This window comes from Cetorhinus maximus, chromosome 1 (assembly GCF_964194155.1).
Source record: "Cetorhinus maximus chromosome 1, sCetMax3.hap1.1, whole genome shotgun sequence".
NCBI lineage: Eukaryota > Metazoa > Chordata > Chondrichthyes > Lamniformes > Cetorhinidae > Cetorhinus > Cetorhinus maximus.
The window spans coordinates 134,427,371-134,441,624 of NC_135879.1; the positions used below are offsets into that span (position 1 = coordinate 134,427,371).

General features: G+C 45.8%; 1 protein-coding gene and 1 long non-coding RNA gene across 7 annotated transcripts in view; both read right to left on the bottom strand.

Annotated features, from left to right (window-relative positions):
- LOC144683762 (uncharacterized) overlaps positions 1-14,254 on the bottom strand; it is a 1,025,508-nt gene that overhangs the window by 806,978 nt on the left and 204,276 nt on the right. The gene's annotated exons all lie outside the window — the stretch shown is intronic.
- The window catches only part of atp8a1 (ATPase phospholipid transporting 8A1), a 488,126-nt gene that overhangs the window by 310,565 nt on the left and 163,307 nt on the right, over positions 1-14,254 (bottom strand). For all 6 annotated transcript variants that reach the window (XR_013577307.1, XM_078546849.1, XM_078546831.1 and 3 more), the window contains one exon: positions 6,375-6,540. Coding sequence is in view for 5 of the 6 variants with exons in the window: in XM_078546849.1 (XP_078402975.1) it covers positions 6,375-6,540 (166 nt within the window). In the remaining variant the exon portion in view is untranslated. The remainder of the gene's footprint in view (positions 1-6,374; positions 6,541-14,254) is intronic.

Here is a 14,254-nt window from a genome sequence, read left to right on the forward strand (position 1 = left end):
GTAGCAATTAGATTAAAGATAGAGAACATGCTTAGAAGATTGGCAGTCCTCACAGTATAGAAGTTGCTCAGTCCAAATGGGTTGCATCTTAGGTTACTGAGGGAAGCAAGGGTAGAAACTTTGGAGGTTGCAACCACAATCTATCAATCTTCCTTACATGTGGGGATCATGTCAGAGGACTGGAAGATTTCAAATATTTCCTTTTCTTAAAAAGAGGGAGGGATAAACCCAAAAACTACAAGCCAGTCAGCCTAATGCCTGCAGTGGAAAAACTTTTAGAGGCAATAATATTGGACAAAATTAATTGGCATTTTGAAAAGTATGGGCTAATAACTGAAAGTCAGCACAGATTTGTTAAACAGGAATCATGTCTGACTATCTTCACTGAGTTCTTTGATGAAGTAAGAGAAAGGGCTGAATTTTGCCCTTCACGGGCGGGCAAGCCCGACTGACTTAGCTGATTGGGAGACACTGCAAAGATCACCCACCGAGCCCTGGAAGGAGCCAGAGGCATAGAGGTTGAGGGCAACTGTGAGCTTCAGAGCCGCTGGCATGAGGTGTCCACCCACACAGTTAGGGGAGATCTCAGGGCCAAACATCTGACCGATATATTTGACTATCTCCTTTGAGAGACAAAGCCTCCTTCGGCGCTGCACCTCAGTCATATTGAGGTAGCTGCTTCGCCGCCTGTATACCCTGGCAGCAGGATAGTGGCTTCTTCTGCAGCCCCTTGTACCTTGGACAACCTCTTGGCCCTGTGCCCCTTGTGCCTGCACCTGGCCTCCCAAAGGTGGCTCCCCTAGAGGCTGATTGTCCACTCCTGGCCTCCTCCTTATTCTATCCCTCCCTTCCTCCTCAGAGGAGCTGCCTCCAGTGGAGATGTCAGAACCCATACCCAGGCTAACTGGAGGCCTCCGGAAAGCTGCAGGCCTGATAAAGATAACTGTCTGCAGACTGGTTTCAAAGTACACAAAAAGCTCTTGGAAAACGATCTGAACTGCTAACAATCACACAGGCAAGTTTAAAACACTTTCTGCATTAAATACTTCATGAAAAACATGAACAACACCTCTGAGTCCACATATCCCACCAGTGCATGAGTTTTGATAAAAAATCACTTACCCGCCTGCCTGTTGGGCCCATGCGCCGAGCCGAAGATCGCACGGGTTCCTCAAAATCCTCGTCGATTGGCAAGTTAAGGGCCTTAACGAGGCCTTTACTTAATGGCGGGCACATGTCGCTGCATAGCGCGCCCGCCGGCCGAAATATCGCAATGCCGCGCGCTGACGTCACACGTCAGCCAGAAAATTCTGCCCATAGAGTTATTGGGGACAGTGAGGTTGATGTGATGTATATGGACTTTCAAAAGCTGCTTGATAAAATGCTGCACAATAGACTTGTATGAAAAATTGTAGCCCATTGAATTATAGAGGCAGTGGCAGCATGAACACAAAATTAGCTAAGGGACAGAAAACAGACAGGTAGTGGTGAACAATCGTTTTTCAAATGGAGGGAAGTATACAGATAAAAGCAAAAAACTGGGGATGCTGGAAATCCAAAACAAAAACAAAAATACTTGGAAAAACTCAGCAGGTCTGGCAGCATCTGCAGAGAGGAGCACAGTTAATGTTTCGAGTCTGCATGACTCTTCAACAGAACTAAGGAAAAACAGAAATGGGGTGAAATATAAGCTGGTTTAGGGGGGGGGGGGGGGGGGGGACACAAGAAGAGCTGGATAGAGGGCCAGTGATAGGTGGAGATAACCAAAAGATGTCACAGACAAAAGGACAAAGAGGTGTTGAAGGTGGTGATATTATCTAAAGGAATGTGCTAATTAAGGGTAGAAAGCAGGACGAGCAAGGTACAGATAGCCCTAGTGGGGGTGGGGTGGGGTGAAGGAATCGAAAAAGGCTAAAAGGTAGAGATAAAACAATGGATGGAAATACATTTAAAAATAATGGAAATAGGTGGGAAAAGAAAAATCTATATAAATTATTGGAAAAAACAAAAAGGAGAGGGAAAATCGGAAAGGAGGTGGGGATGGAGGAGAGAGTTCATGATCTAAAATTGTTGAACTGAAGTATACAGAGTTGTTCCCCAGGGGTTGGTATTGGGACTGCTAAAACTCAGAAATGTAGTAAACAGTAAGAATAGTAACAAGCTTCAGAAAGACATAGATAAATAGGTAGACACATGCCAGGTCAAATTTGGATGAAGTGAGGTAATACATTTTGGTGCTTAAAATGAGAGACAATATGAACTAAATGCGACAATTTTAAAAATGGGGTGCAGGAACAGAGACCTGGGAGCGTATGTACACAAATGCTTGAAGCTGGCAAGAAAACTTGAGAAGGCTGTTAAAAAGTATATGGAATAATTGGCTGGGATTATTGACATTATTAATGGAGAAAGAGTGCAAAAGCAAGTGACTCATCGACGTTTACAGCACAGGAGACCACCATTCGGCCCATCGTGTCCACGCCAGTCAACAAGGATCTGACTACATTAATTCCATTTTCCAGGGCTTGGCCCATAGCCCTGGAGGCTACGCCAACGCAAGTGAATATCTAAATACTTCTTAAATGTTACGAGAGTTTCTGACTCAACCACCTTTTCAGGCAGTGAGTTCCAGACTCCCTCCACCCTCTGGGTGAAAAAAACTTCTCCTCAACTCCCCTCTTAGCCTTCTACCTCTTACGTTAAATATCTGCCCTCTGGTTATTGACCCCTCCAGTAATGGAAAAAGTGCCTCCCTATCCACCCTATCTATGCCCCCCAAAATGTTATACACCTCTATCAGGTCCCCTCTTAACCTTCGCTGCTCCAAGAAAAACAACCCCAGCCTATCCAATCTTTCCTCATAGCTCAGACCCTCCAGCCCAGGCAGCATCCTGGTAAATCTCCTCTGCACTTTCTCCAGTGCAATCACATCCTTCCTATACTGTGACCACCAAAACTGCATGCAGTACCCCAGTTGTGGCCTAATCAGAATTTTATACAGTTCCAGCATAACCTCCCTGCTCTTGCATTCTGTGCCTTGGCTACTAAAGGCAAGTATCCCATATGCCTTCTTAACCACCTTATCTACCTGCCCTGCTACCTTCAGGGATCTGTGGATATGCACACCAAGCTCTGATCTTCAGTACTTTCCAGGGTCCTACCATTCATAGTGTAATCCCTTGCCTTGTTAGCCCTCCCCAGGTGCATTACCTCACACTTTTCCAGCTTGAATTCCATTTGCCACTGCTCTGCCCAGCTGATCAGTCCATTGATATCTTTCTGTAGTTTACACTATCCTCCTCACTATTTACCACCCTACCAATTTTCAGTCACCCATGAAATTCTTGATCATACCTCCTACATTTAAGTCCATATCATTTATGTACACCACAAACAGCAAGGGCCCCAGCAGTGAGTCCTGTGGGACCCCACTGGGAACAGACTTCCAGTCACATCCCTCTACCATCACCCTCTGCTTCCTGCCTCTCAGCCAATTTTGGATCCAACTGGCCACTTTGCTTTTGTACAGTATATAGTGCCACTAGATCATTAGGTAGTGGTCGTGGTAGTGATAGCAGCCTTCCATCTCGAAAGATGATGGTTTGAGCTGTGGTGGTTAACTCTGTATTAAACATCACCTGGTATGGCTGAGGAGCCCCACTCTAGCATGGCAGTCTCTGCCGCATTTGCTGCAGAGGATGATAAGTGGGTGGAGAAGGTGCACAACTTGCTGGCCTCTGTTTTCTGCACTTTCTTTAGGAAATTCATCGACATAAGCACGTAGCTCTGAAATTAGTCTGAATTCAGGGACTGCACAATAATTGCTACAATTAAAAACAGATGATGGATTTTAAAACATTAACAGCAGAAAAGTTAAATGTTAAGAATGTAGCTTGTGCAGCAAAAGTAAAATAATTTTATGTATCATTGCTCACATGCAATCATTGAAAGTCAATGCCTCCACTAATGTCTTTCTGAAATTTACAGAGCTGTGAAATAGGACCACAAGTCTACAAGCCAAGAAATGCCAATGAAAAGAAAAACAGGCAGACTTGAATTTATATAGTTCCTTTTATGGCCTCAAGATGTTTCAAAAGGTTTTACAGCCAAGGAAGTACTTTTTGAAGAGCGATCACTACTGTAATGTGGGAAACATGGCCGCCAATTTTCACACAGCAAGCTTCCACAAACAGCATTGTGAAAGCAACCAGATGATATGTTTCTCTGATATTGATTAAGGGATAAATATTGGTCAAGATACTGGGGATAATCCATGCTTTTCAAAATAGTGCCCTGGACCTTTTTACATCCAGCTTAAAATGCAGGCAAGACCCCCCCACCCCCCCCCCCCAACCATTTAACTCAAAGGCAAGAGCGCTACCAAATGTGCCATAGTTGATATGCATTGAGAAATTGCAGAAAACAAACGAGAGGTGGATACATCATAGTTTTAAAAATTTCTGGTCTACACTTTTCTCTTGGGTTCAGTGTCACTGGTCTCCCCCATAAGTGAATCCTGCATCCCTTACCATCATAAGTTTACCTTTACCGTCCAATGTCTGGTCATACAATACCATAACTTGGGGGTTATAATTGAGACTCTGTTGTGTACTGGATACTGCAGCCTCACATGAAACTTCATGTGCTTTTCTCCTATTTTCTAGAAGTCAGACTGATATTCTACTGAGATGAGGTCAATTGTAAACCAATAAGCTGATTTATTTTGCTCACAATATACTAACAAAATACAGTTTTCAGTCAAACTCAATCTAATTTCCATTGCTCCTTGTAACATCGAAAATATTGAATTATGTTAATTTAGCCCCAGTTTCATTTTTACAGATCTGTATTTTCTGAATTAACTGTCTCTAATCTTAGGTGGAAAGATTCCTCTGTGAGAATTTTGAATTCAAAAGCTCTACAGGTACTCTTGCTTTTAGCTGGGCAATAAGCCCAAGACAATGTCTGACCATTGCCCCAGCTCAGTATGAAGAGTTGGCTAGTTGAGCCGCCAATCAAAACTGCTGTGGGTGGGTCTCCTGATAGTTAACACCTGTCAGGCTCAAATGAACGAGGGCATTCAAACGCCGATGGTGACTTTGAACACGAAAGTAACGGGCTAAGCATTTGTTAAACACAATTTTGTTACACACTTCATGTAACTCCCTAGCTACTGGCTCCAATATGCACTGCCACATAGCTTGTGTGCTGCGTGGATTTAACCCCTTGCACACCAAGTTCAACTTAATAGTAACATCTCGGTACATGGAATTCTCCTCAGTAAGGTCAAGAACCTCAAAATATGATAAATAGTGCTCAGATATGAGATGAACCTCAACTCTTCTTTAAAAAAAACTTATACTGGGCAATGGTTCCCTTCATTTTTAGAATGCTTTTATATCCCCTCCAGTCGATCAGCCAACCTCAAAACTGAACATTTTTTTTTGTTTACACTCCTTCTAGATACTGCTCATTAAAGTAATCAACCTCTCTCATGTAAAATGCCAAAGATACCTCGCAAAATTATACAATGGACTACAACCTCGCCATAATAAATTTTAAAACAACATTTTCAAACCTGATATAATTGGCTTATTTGTGTGTTATCTGTTATTTGAAGAAGCAAAGGATATTTTGGGATGATTTAAAAAACAGTAACCTAATTTTAAGGGTTCACTGGTTAATGTTGTTTATTTGAATGTTTCAGTTGGTTAGTGAAATCACTTTGTTTTTTTTTTGAGTGACACATATGGTTTAACTTCACATGGGTGCTTCATTGAGAATGTGGTGCTGAGGAGTAGTAGTTTTGCCGTACATCAATGCTGAAGCAATAGTGTAAAAGTAGCCTGTACCCAGAGTCTGAACCCAATTCAACACTGGAATGAAGCAGAATGAGATGCCCTACGAATGGAGGAGTCTTCATTCTCTTCTTTTAAATGTTATTCACAACTGATTTACACCACTCATGTTTAGCACTGGTGTGACAATGAAACAACACCAGAATGATGCTACAGCGGTACTGTAAATGCACCCTTAGTCTTATGGTTTTGCGACAAAGGTACACCGTGCTCCCCATAAAGGTATGTGAAGATATTCACACAAGATAATTATCCAATGCAGTGGTCATCAAAGAAACATTGTCAAAAATTAATATACAGTTGATTAAGAAATTCCACATCCACCACAGATAAAGACAATAACAACTCATAGTTACCCTAATCAGTAAAGTACTAACTTTGAGAAGTCCAAAAATAACAGACTCAACATGTTATGGCTAGACACCGGTAAAAGTACACTTAGTGTCTAATATATATTACAATCAAGTTAGAAAGAGCCAAAGTAGCCAGATTTTGTATGTTTCTTTAGATTCTTACCACTGGAATTGAGATACCAGTCTGCTGTAGCATGCCTGCTAGTCCATATTGTTGAACCAATGGCACACACCAAAGATATGAAGAGAAGAACACCAAATAATAAGAGGATTTGCACATTTGTGATTCGTTCCACATTTGATAATTTCAGTGGAGCTTGTGTCGTATTCTGCAAAATAATTCACATGAAATTACAAATAGAAATTTCTTGCTTTCTGCATACCAGTAAGGGTTACAGTTATTATGAAACTTAAGTTCAGAACATATCATAAAGCTCCATTAGTTCATGCACAAGCCAAACAGAATGCACACAGACATCCTCTCTTTACGAGAGCTTTTATTTAATTTCATCTTTTAAATCTAGCCTGGATATCAAATTTGACCATAATTTGTATGGCCTGGAGTCTGCTCAGTTGAGCTGGTATATTGAGTTCAATTCTCCCAAAAATTGCAAAGCTGGTGCAAAAAAAAATCAGAATTTTAAATACAAATTATGTTCAGCACAGCTCAAATTTCCATGATCTTTTGTGCTGGTTTTAAAAACGCTGAACTAGAATCAGACCCTGCCCACAAAGCTAGCACACACCCCGAGGATAAATTAATCACCATCAGGAGTTGCTGCTAATTGTGCTGTTTACAAGCCTTTGAGGAGACCCCAAAATTAACCTGATCTTTTGGATATAAAGGTATGACAGTGTTATAAAACTTTCTGAACATGCATTTTTAATTGAAGAAACTGACAAGTGCACAACAATATGCAATTTTTCTCAGTTATTCAGAAACAGGTTTAAAGAAAATCTTGCATTTATATAACGTCTTTCATAACCACTATGTCTCGAAGCGTTTTGGAGCTCTGAAATGTAGTTACTGTTGCAATGTAGAAAATGTGTCAGCGAATTTGCACGTAGCAAGCTCCCACAAACAGCAATGTGAAACAGCAATGTGATAATAACCAGGTCTTTTGTTTTTGTCCTGTTGGTAAGGGGTAAATATTGGTCAGAAAAACAAGGATAACTTCCCTGTTCATCTTTAAAAGAATGTCATGAGACCTTTTACATCTGCCTGAGAGGGTGGGGCCACAACCAAAATATGGCACCTCTAGCAGTATAGTACTCCCTCAGTGCTGCACTGGAGGGTCAGCCTCAATTCATGCACTCATGTCTTGGAGCAGGACATGATTCTGGTTATCGATTCTCAGCCTTTTGGCTAAGATCGAGTGTAGTCGTGAAGCGATGGCTATAACCAGTCAAGCCCCGTACCATGGGGTACCTATGTCCGGGTGATGGTGAAGGACAGCGAAGGAGGAGCACCCATGGATCGGGCATTCTTCATCAAGCGGATCCTGTTAAAGGTGTGTGGATTTGAAGCGGAGGAGATCTACTGTCTGCAAGTCTTCCCCAGCACTGGATGTTTCAACGTGACTTTCAAGCGTGTGGCAGCTTGCATCAAGTTTCTGAAGGTGTTCAAGGAGAAGAGAGACCAGCCGGAGATGAAGATCCTGACGGTGGAGCCGCTCTTTGCTCTGCCGTTGCAACGGGACCATGTGGTGACGGTGCGTCTCCACAACCCCTACGTCCCTGTCGCCGACGTGTTCACTTTCCTCGCCAGGTACGTCGACAAGGTTGGCAGCTGCACCGAGGTTAGAGACTCCTTCAGGATTTGGACATGCAAATGCCAGGTTAAGGTCACGCTCAAGACCGATGGTAAGGGAGCCATCTTCCACCTTCTTTCCAGCTTCGCTATCGGGGGAAGCCGTGGCTACCTTGTCTACGCTGGGCAGCCCAAACTTTGTCGCTCGTGCGGCAAGTCTGGTCATGTGGCGGCCAACTGCAGCGCTGCCCTCTGCAAGAACTGCAAACAGGAAGGGCACCAGACAAAGGACTGCAAACAGACTAAGTGCTGCAACCTCTGTGGCGAGGCAGGTCACCTCTACAGGACCTGCCCCAAACGCTGCCTCACTTATGCACAGGCAGCCAAAGCCAACGAGGGGGAAGCAGAAGAAATGCTTCGTGTCACTACTACCAAGGACACTTGCAACACTCCAACCACCAGGGCCCCCAGTGAGAACAACGGGACAAAGGAGGACAGGGAGAGAGACAAGGTGGAGGAAAAGATTGAGGCAGCAGACAGCCAATCAACAGCACTGCCCCCTGAACCACCCACTCTTCAGGAGAGCGAATCAATGGAGGAGGAGGAAGAAGCGGAAAATCAGCAGGGGAAGTGGCAGCTGGTGAAGAGAGCCAAAAGGAAGAAGGGGCTAAGAAGGGACCAAGCTACTTCCCAGACAACTGGCAAGAGGCGTCTCCCGTCCGACACGGATGACAAGGGCAGCTGCTCTTCGGACGAAGAAGTGTCAGGGCGGCACCTACAGAAGAGGCAAAGCTCTAGGGAGTTGGAGGACGAGACACCCGAGCTCCAGAACATTGGAGACAATGAGGAGAACAGCATACTCCAACTTTGCCCAAAACCCGAAGAGGCCAGCACACCCCAGCCCCAGGAATCTGGGAGCAGTGAGGCGCTCAGCCCACCCCAGCTCCGGGAAGCCGGGAGCAGCAACGGCCCAGGGGGGGAGAGGATTGAAGAAGCTTCTCCAACAGAGGACGTTTCAAAGCCCGTTCTCTGCACGAACCCCCAGATGCTACCTGAGCAAAACATTGCAAATGGGGAGGTTCAGGACAGTTTCCTCAGCCCATCCAAAGTGAGGCAATTTGTGAACACTATGGGTATGCAGGAGCAGACCAAAGGTCTGGGACTCTCAGAGACAACAGGTTTGGTAAGAGACTAAATGCTTTAAAATGCTTAAAAAAGGTTGTATCCATCAATGTGCGTAGCATTAAATCTACTACGCGATGCGTTGCGACCTTGGACTACCTTGCCAAGGTCAAAGCTGACCTGTTGTTTCTGCAGGAGTGTGCGATACCGCACCTCAGCTCCTACAGGCAATGGTCACGACGGTGTTCCCATGGGCCATCGATCTGGTCGGGCGGAAACGACTTTTGTTCCTCCGGCCTGGGTGTTTTGCTGCGGGGAGGGAACTTCACCGTCTCCGAGGTTAAGGAGGTGGTGGGCGGGCGCCTCCTCGTAGCAGACGTAATGTACAAGAGTGCTCCACTCCGGTTAATTATTAACGTGTACGCTCCGGCACAAAAGGGCAAGCGGCTGGCGGTCTTTCAGCAGCTCCCACTGCTGCTGGCGACCTCCAGGCCGGTCATTCTGGGCGGTGACTTCAGCTGCATCATCGATGCGGCTGGACGTTCCGGCAGGGCCGACAGCAGATTGGACGCTACGTCCAGATCCCTGATGGAAACAGTTAAGGATGCCAAGCTGCACGACGTCTTCAGCAACCCTGCAGACGGAGCGCAGCGTAGATACACCTGGTCGCGGCCAGACGGGTCCATCCGTTCCAAGATAGACTTCCTGTTTGTGTCCCGCGCGTTCGCAGTCAGATCCACCGACGTCAAGCCGGTGTTCTTCTCTGACCACTGCCTCCTACTGGCGGACTGTCACTTAGAGGAAGGCCAGAAGGTGGGCAGGGGGGCATGTAAGCTAAATGTGCAACTGCTGACCCCAGAGAACATTGAGGAGCTCAACAGGTTACAAAGGTTGGAGAACCGTGAAACCCCTCTTTGAGTCCCTGACACACTGGTAGGAAGCGATCAAGGGAAACATCAAGAGGTTTTTCATCCTCAAAGACACCCAGAAAGCTAGAAAGGAACAGAGGGAAATGTCCCGACTCCAGAAAAACATGCAGAATCTACTCCGGCTGCAGTCGATGGGGGTCAATGTCAAGGAGGAACTCCAAGGGTTTAAGAGCCAGCAAGCCTCGCTCTTTGCCTCGGAGGCCTCCAAGATCATCTTCCGTTCCAGAGTTCATTCCGTGGAGCAGGATGAGACGTGCTCATGTTTCTTCTTCCAAAAGGTACACAGAGAGAGCTCTGTGATCAGCAGCCTGAAGGAAGAAGACGGCTCGGTAAAATCATCGCAGTCCGACATTTTGAGGATCAGCAAATCCTTTTATACCGGATTGTATGATGTGAAGCCCACAGACAGCACGGCCTCCCAGTCCTCTATCACAGAGGTCTTAGACGACAGTACACGGGAGAGCCTGGACAAACCGCTAACTCCTGACGAACTGACTAAGGCCCTTGAGTCCTTCGAGAAGAATAAAACTCCCGGAAGCGACGGCTTGCCGGAAGAGTTCTACTCGGCTCTGTGGGACTGGATCGGCCCAGACCTGCTAGAAGTGTACGAGAGTACGCTCCTGGCCGGTAGCATGTCAGAATCCATGAGGAAAGGCATCATCACCCTCATCTACAAGCACAAGGGGGAAAGGGAGGAAATTAGGAATTGGCGACCCATTTCGCTGTTGAATGTGGACTATAAGATTCTGTCCAAGGTCGTCGCTAATCGGGTCAAGTCCGCTCTGGAATTGGTGATCCACCCTGACCAGACCTGGCCTGTGCCGGGCAGGAAGATCTCTGACAGCCTCGCGCTGCTCAGGGATACGATTGCCTATGTGCAGGACAGGGGTGTGGACACCTGCCTCATCAGCCTGGATCAGGAGAAGGCCTTTGACAGAATATCGCTCACCTACATGGTGGATGTGCTCTCCAAAATGGGGTTTGGGGAGGGAATTCGCAATTGGATCCAACTGCTCTACACTATCAGTAGCGCAGTCTCAATTAATGGGCGGGAATCAGATAGCTTTCATATTAAATCTGGAGTCAGGCAGGGCTGCCCTCTATCCCCTGCCTTGTTTGTGTGTTGCATAGAGCCCTTTGCTGAGTCCATCAGGAAGGATCTGGGCTTAAGAGGAGTGACGATCCCAGGCAGTGGAGGCACTCAGGTCAAAGCCTCCCTGTACGTGGACGATGTCGCCGTCTTCTGCTCGGATCCGCTGTCGGTGCGCAGACTGATCCACATCTGCGACCAGTTCAAACTGGCTCGGGAGCCAAGGTAAATCGTGGGAAGAGCGAGGCCATGTTCTTTGGGAACTGGGCTGACCGATCCTTTGTCCCCTTCACTGTCAGGGCTGACGGCCTGAAGGTGCTGGGGATATGGTTCGGAGGGACCGGGGCATGCGTTAGAAACTGGAAGGAGCGAGAGTCTATGGTGAAAAGAAAACTGGGCATGTGGGAGCGACGCTCCCTCTCCATTGCGGGTAAGAACCTGGTCATCAGGTGTGAGGCACTCTCGCTGTTGCTGTATGTGGCGCAGGTCTGGCCCATTCCAGACTCCTGCACGATGGCGATCATCCGAGCCATCTTTCGCTTTATCTGGGGGTTGAAAATGGATCGTGTCTGCAGGGACGCGATGTACAAGCCTCTAGATAAAGGGGGAAAAAATGTGCCCAACATCGCACTCATACCGATGGCCACCTTTGGGTGCGGCTGCATCAAGCTGTGCGTAGACCCTCGGTACACAAACACCAAGCGTCACCACGTGCTGAGGTTCTACCTGTCCCCGGTGTTGCGAAGGATGGGTCTGGCCACGCTGCCGCGGAATGCTCCAAGTAGTTGGACCGTGCCGTACCACCTGTCCCTCGTGGAAAAATTTATGCAGAGAAACATCTTTGACCACAAGTCCATCAGGCAGTGGTCGGCACGTAACATCTTAGAGGCCCTGCGGGGAAAGGAGAGGGTGGATCCCATGGGATGGTTCCCCGAGCAGACTGTCAAAGTCATTTGGCAGAATGCCTCATCGCCAGAACTTTCCAACAAGCACCAAGACTTAGTTTGGCTGGTGGTGAGAAAGGCCCTCCCTGTCAAATCCTTCCAACACGCCAGGAGTCTCACCCCCTCTGCACGTTGCCCTCGAGGTGGCTGTGGTGGGGACGAGACCGTTGTTCATCTCCTTGTGGATTGTGCTTTTGCAAAGAAGGTCTGGAGAGAGATGCAGTGGTTTCTGTCGAGGTTCATCCCGAGCAGTTCTGTGACACAGGACTCTGTGTTCTACGGGCTGTTCCCAGGGACACACACCGAGACAAACATCAACTGCAGCTGGAGGATCATCAACTCGGTGAAAGACGCTCTTTGGTCTGCCCGAAACTTGTTGGTCTTCCAGCGCAAAGAGTTGTCCCCGACTGAGTGTTGTAGACTGGCACATTCCAAAGCCCAGGACTACGTGCTGAGGTACGCACTAAAGCTTGGGGCAGCCGCCGCAAAGGCGCAATGGGGAAGGGTCGCTGTCTAAGACATTTCTGCCATAGGGCACCGAGGGACTGGGAACTGTTGAGAGCCCCTCGGGCTGTACAGCTCAAAATGAATGTCTGCAAATGATTGTAATATTCATTGATTGTAATTATGCACCTCGTGATACATGTTGTAAAAGTTGAACCTGATTGTACTTTTGTGATGGTGATTTTGAAATGGTTAGGAATGTTCTTCCAGATATTTCATGAATAAAGTATATTTTTCACAAAAAAAAACAAACCTGATTCTGGTTATTCAGAGTGATGGATTGGCACTGTGATGCTTGTTTTGATAAACCCGCTTTCAGCTGTTTTAATCAACCTGAACTTAACTGCGAGTCTTAAATATAGCAAGGATTTTTTTTAAATCAATTCTATTTTTATAAAAATATATTTTAACTCACTGGTTGATTGCCCTAGCTCATGGCGGATTTTGTGACATGCAAATGAGTTCACGCAGAAACTTGAGAAACAAAAACATTTCAAAACAGGCACAATTTTGGCTGCAATTTGTGTACATTTCACGGGTTGGGGTGGAGTTTCCAGTTTGTGTACAATGTACATTTTTCCTCAGCCCTCGAAAAATAATGTAAAGGGGGAGTATAGAGGAACAAAGTGCATAATTAAATACCAGCAATTTTACAACATTCAGTTGAACATTTTCATCATTCTGATCGGCTAACATGATACACAAAAGCTCAGAGAGTGCCAAGGCCAAAATCTAGAACAAGATTTTACCTGAACTGAAATCTTTAAACACAGCATTTTCAAAAATGTAACTTGACTAATACATGAACACAAGAAGTGTGGGAGGAGTAGACCATATAGCCCATCAAGCCCGAACCACCATTAAATACAATCATGGCTGATCTTGGACTTCAACTCCACTTTCCTGCCCATTCCCCATATCCCTTGATTCCCTGAGAGACCAAATATCTGTCTAACCCAGCCTTAAATGTATTCAACAACGGAGCATCCACAAATCTTTGAGGCAGAGATTCAAACAATTCAAAACCGTTCGAGAGAGATAATTTCTCATCTCAGTCCGAAATAATCGGCCCCTTAATCTGAGCCCCTGCTTTTTCGATTCCCTGATTAGCAGAAACAATCTCAGAGTTTACTCTATCAAGCCCCTTCAGGACCTTGCAGATTTCAATGAGATCGTCTTTCATTCTTCTCAACTCGAGAATATAAGCCCAATTTACTCACCCTGTCATAAGACCAATTTAGTGAACCTTCGCTGTACTGCCTCCAATGCAAGTATATATTTTCTTAAATATGGAGACCAAAACTGCAGACAATACTCCAGATATGGTCTTACCAAAACCCTGTACAACTCTAGCAAGACTTCTTTATTCCTGCACTCCGATGATCCCCTTGTAATAAAGGCCAACATACATTTGCCCTCCTAATTGCTTGCTGTACCTGCATGCTAACTTTTTGCATTCTTTGTATGGGCACACCCAAGTTTCTTTAGGCATCAACACTTGAAAAGTTTCTCACCTTTTAAAAATTATTCATCTTTTCTATTCTTTCGACCAAAGTGAATAACTTCACACTTCCCAACATTATAATCCATCTGCTATTTTTTTGCCCACTCACTTAATCTGTCTAAATCTCTTTGTAGCCTCTCTGCACTTTTCTATCCACCTAGATTTGTATTATCAGCAAACTTAGATGCATTATTCTGTCT